This window comes from Bidens hawaiensis, unplaced genomic scaffold (genome assembly GCF_021521415.1).
Source record: "Bidens hawaiensis isolate Kalapana, Puna unplaced genomic scaffold, B.hawaiensis_p1.1 tig00006635_1, whole genome shotgun sequence".
Classification (NCBI taxonomy): Eukaryota; Viridiplantae; Streptophyta; class Magnoliopsida; order Asterales; family Asteraceae; genus Bidens; species Bidens hawaiensis.
In genome coordinates, this window is record NW_027491449.1 from 464,732 (window position 1) to 467,404 (window position 2,673).

At 39.6% G+C, this 2,673-nt stretch overlaps 1 protein-coding gene across 1 annotated transcript; it reads left to right on the plus strand.

The window, feature by feature from the left end:
• Window positions 1–342: 342 nt before the first annotated feature.
• Window positions 343–2,048, plus strand: LOC143633236 (taxadiene 5-alpha hydroxylase-like). The gene is made up of 3 exons (XM_077101578.1): window positions 343–1,283; window positions 1,370–1,557; window positions 1,656–2,048. Exons 1-3 carry the CDS (start codon window positions 353–355, stop codon window positions 1,956–1,958), a joined length of 1,422 nt encoding a protein of 473 aa, XP_076957693.1. The 5' UTR covers window positions 343–352; the 3' UTR covers window positions 1,959–2,048.
• The last annotated feature ends 625 nt before the right edge of the window (window positions 2,049–2,673 follow it).

Below are 2,673 nucleotides of genomic sequence, written 5' to 3' on the forward strand. Positions count from 1 at the left end.
GTAAAATGATTGCCTAAGAGAGTGTGAGCTGTTGAATTTTGGTGGCGGGAGAATCCTTCCAGCTGCTGTGGAACAAAGTCAGCAGGTTTTCTATGCCCATGCCATGTGCCATACAAATCTTCAATCTTTTAGTCGGCCCGACTTCAGATTTCATCAGCCACCCCCTCTCTCCCTTAATATAAACAACTAGTTGACTTTGGCAACTGTCAACTGCCCAAATTCAACCAACCTATTCCATCTGTGTCACACCACTATATATATATATATGCATCTTCACTCCACTCTCTTCATCAACTCACCAACATATACATATACATAATTACATATGCATACATCCTCAAATCCTCCATCAATGGAAATCACCTATATCACATTCATTGCCATCTTTATCATCATCTTTGTTTACAGAAACTGCAAAAAGCGAAGGAATAATAATGTCCATCTACCCTCGGGCGAAATGGGACTCCCTTGGATCGGAGAAACGGTCGAGTTCTATAAGGCGCAACGTTCGAACCAACTCTTCGAAAGCTTCTTCCAGCCAAGAATGAAGAAGTACGGCAACGTCTTCAAAACGAAGCTCATGGGATCACCAACCGTGGTAGTAAACGGAGTTGCAGCGAATAAGTTCTTCATGTCGAACGAGTTCAAACTGGTGATAAGTTCATGGCCAACTTCATCCGTAGAGTTAATGGGAAGGAACTCTATTATGGAGAAACAAGGAGACTCCCACCGCTGCCTTCGCGGTATCGTCACTTCCACTCTTAACATTTCCGGACTTGCTGCGATGGTACCAAGAATGTGCGGTTCGATTGAGAACCACATGAACAAGAACTGGCAAGACCGCGAAGAAATCAGTCTATACCGGTCCACTAAAATGCTCACATTCACCATTGTTGTTGAATGCTTGTTCGGACTAGGGATTGAGACAGAATCCATGTTTGGTGTTTTCGAGCGAGTGTTGGAAGGTGTTATGTCTCCTCCTGTGAACTTTCCTGGGACTAAATTCTCCCGGGCGAAGAAGGCGAGAGCGGAGATAGAGAAGGTGTTGGTTGGTGAGATTAGAAGGAAGAGAGAGGCCATGGAATGTGGGAAAGAAGAAGAAGATGGCATGTTGTTTTCTAAACTGGTGGCTGCTTTGATCAGAGGTGAGATTACAGAAGAAGAGGTTGTTGATAATGTGGTTTTGTTGGTGTTTGCGGCTCATGACACCACGTCTTACGCCATTACGATGACCTTTAAGATGCTCGCGAACCACCCGAACTCTTACTCTCTTCTACTCAAAGGTAGCTGCATCATTTTTTATCTTATACATTTGGTAGTTGGTAGTTATATATATTTAGTTATTGATGATGATGATCTTGACTTACAGAACATGAAGATATTGCCACCAACAAAAGACCAGGTGAAACGTTGACATTTGATGATGTTAAGAAAATGGAGTACACGTGGCAAGTAGCTCGTGAGACCATGCGATTGTGTCCCCCAATATTCGGATCCTTTAGAAAAGCCACAACTGACATCGAGTTTGAAGGATTTACTATCCCCAAAGACTGGAAGGTACACATATATAATATTAATATCTAATTACATATAATCATGTATCTATAACTGGACTGGCATATAGAATCTAATTTGATTATCTGTTTGATGTGTAGGTGCTTTGGACGACATATGGAACACACTATGATGAGAAGTATTTTCCAGATCCGATGAGTTTCAACCCCAGTAGATTTGTGGATCCGATGCAAGCTTATGCTTTTATACCATTTGGAGGCGGGCCAAGGTTGTGTGCGGGCTACCAACTAGCGAAGCTCAATATTCTTGTCCTGGTGCATTATGTTGTGACACGATATAACTGGTCGGTGATATATCCTGATGAGCCTATTTTAATGGATCCACTCCCGTTCCCTTCCAAAGGGATGCCTGTAAAGATTTCACCAAAATATAACCGTAACTAACTAGCTTGGAAGTTGCAATTTGCAAACCCAATGTAAATTTCAAACCTCCGTTTAGTTGTATGTTATGAAATTCTTTGTAATTTTCAATGTAAGATGAATTCAAATTTGAAATATATCTGTCTTTCTACAAAATATCTCTTAACACTTTAATCATTGAGGTTAGCATCAGATCGATGCCATCAATATCTCGATCATACGTTACTTTTGTGACTTTAAGTACTACAAAGATTGTTTTGGGTTAATTGAGATGCTCTTGTTCCTAATTATTAAATGTAGTTAGCCCACCAATAAGATGATTAAAAGGTAGAGTTCAAGGCTGATAGAGATGAGAGACATGGTAAAATCCCATATGCCACAAAAAGCCGATTCGGCTATAGAATTAGTTGGATATTTAATCAACAATATGAAAAGGAATGAATAAGAAGATAAAAAGAATAATTCAGAAAAGAAGGAAGAAAAATAAATAAAGAAATCAAAAGACTAAGATAATACAAAGACATATTCACACTCTTCAAAGTCCATTGGATGCATCTATGACATGTACGCTTTGCAACAAGACGGGGTCAACTCGCAGAAAAAAAACAATTGTTTGTTTTAACTGTGGAGAAAAATGACATTTTAACATAGAATGTGCGAAAAAAAAACCACCATAAGCAACGTAAGTGGAAGCGGAGCTATAAAAGGAAACGCCAAAGTATTCCTAATAAATACACAA

What these genes read in the sequence shown, in the direction of transcription:
- LOC143633236 (XM_077101578.1), top strand. Translation starts at nt 353, where the DNA reads ATGGAAATCACCTATATCACATTCATTGCCATCTTTATCATCATCTTT. An exon ending in TTACTCTCTTCTACTCAAAG is followed by an intron (nt 1,284 to 1,369) that starts GTAGCTGCATCA and finishes CTTGACTTACAG; the next exon opens with AACATGAAGATATTGCCACC. An exon ending in CTATCCCCAAAGACTGGAAG is followed by an intron (nt 1,558 to 1,655) that starts GTACACATATAT and finishes TTTGATGTGTAG; the next exon opens with GTGCTTTGGACGACATATGG.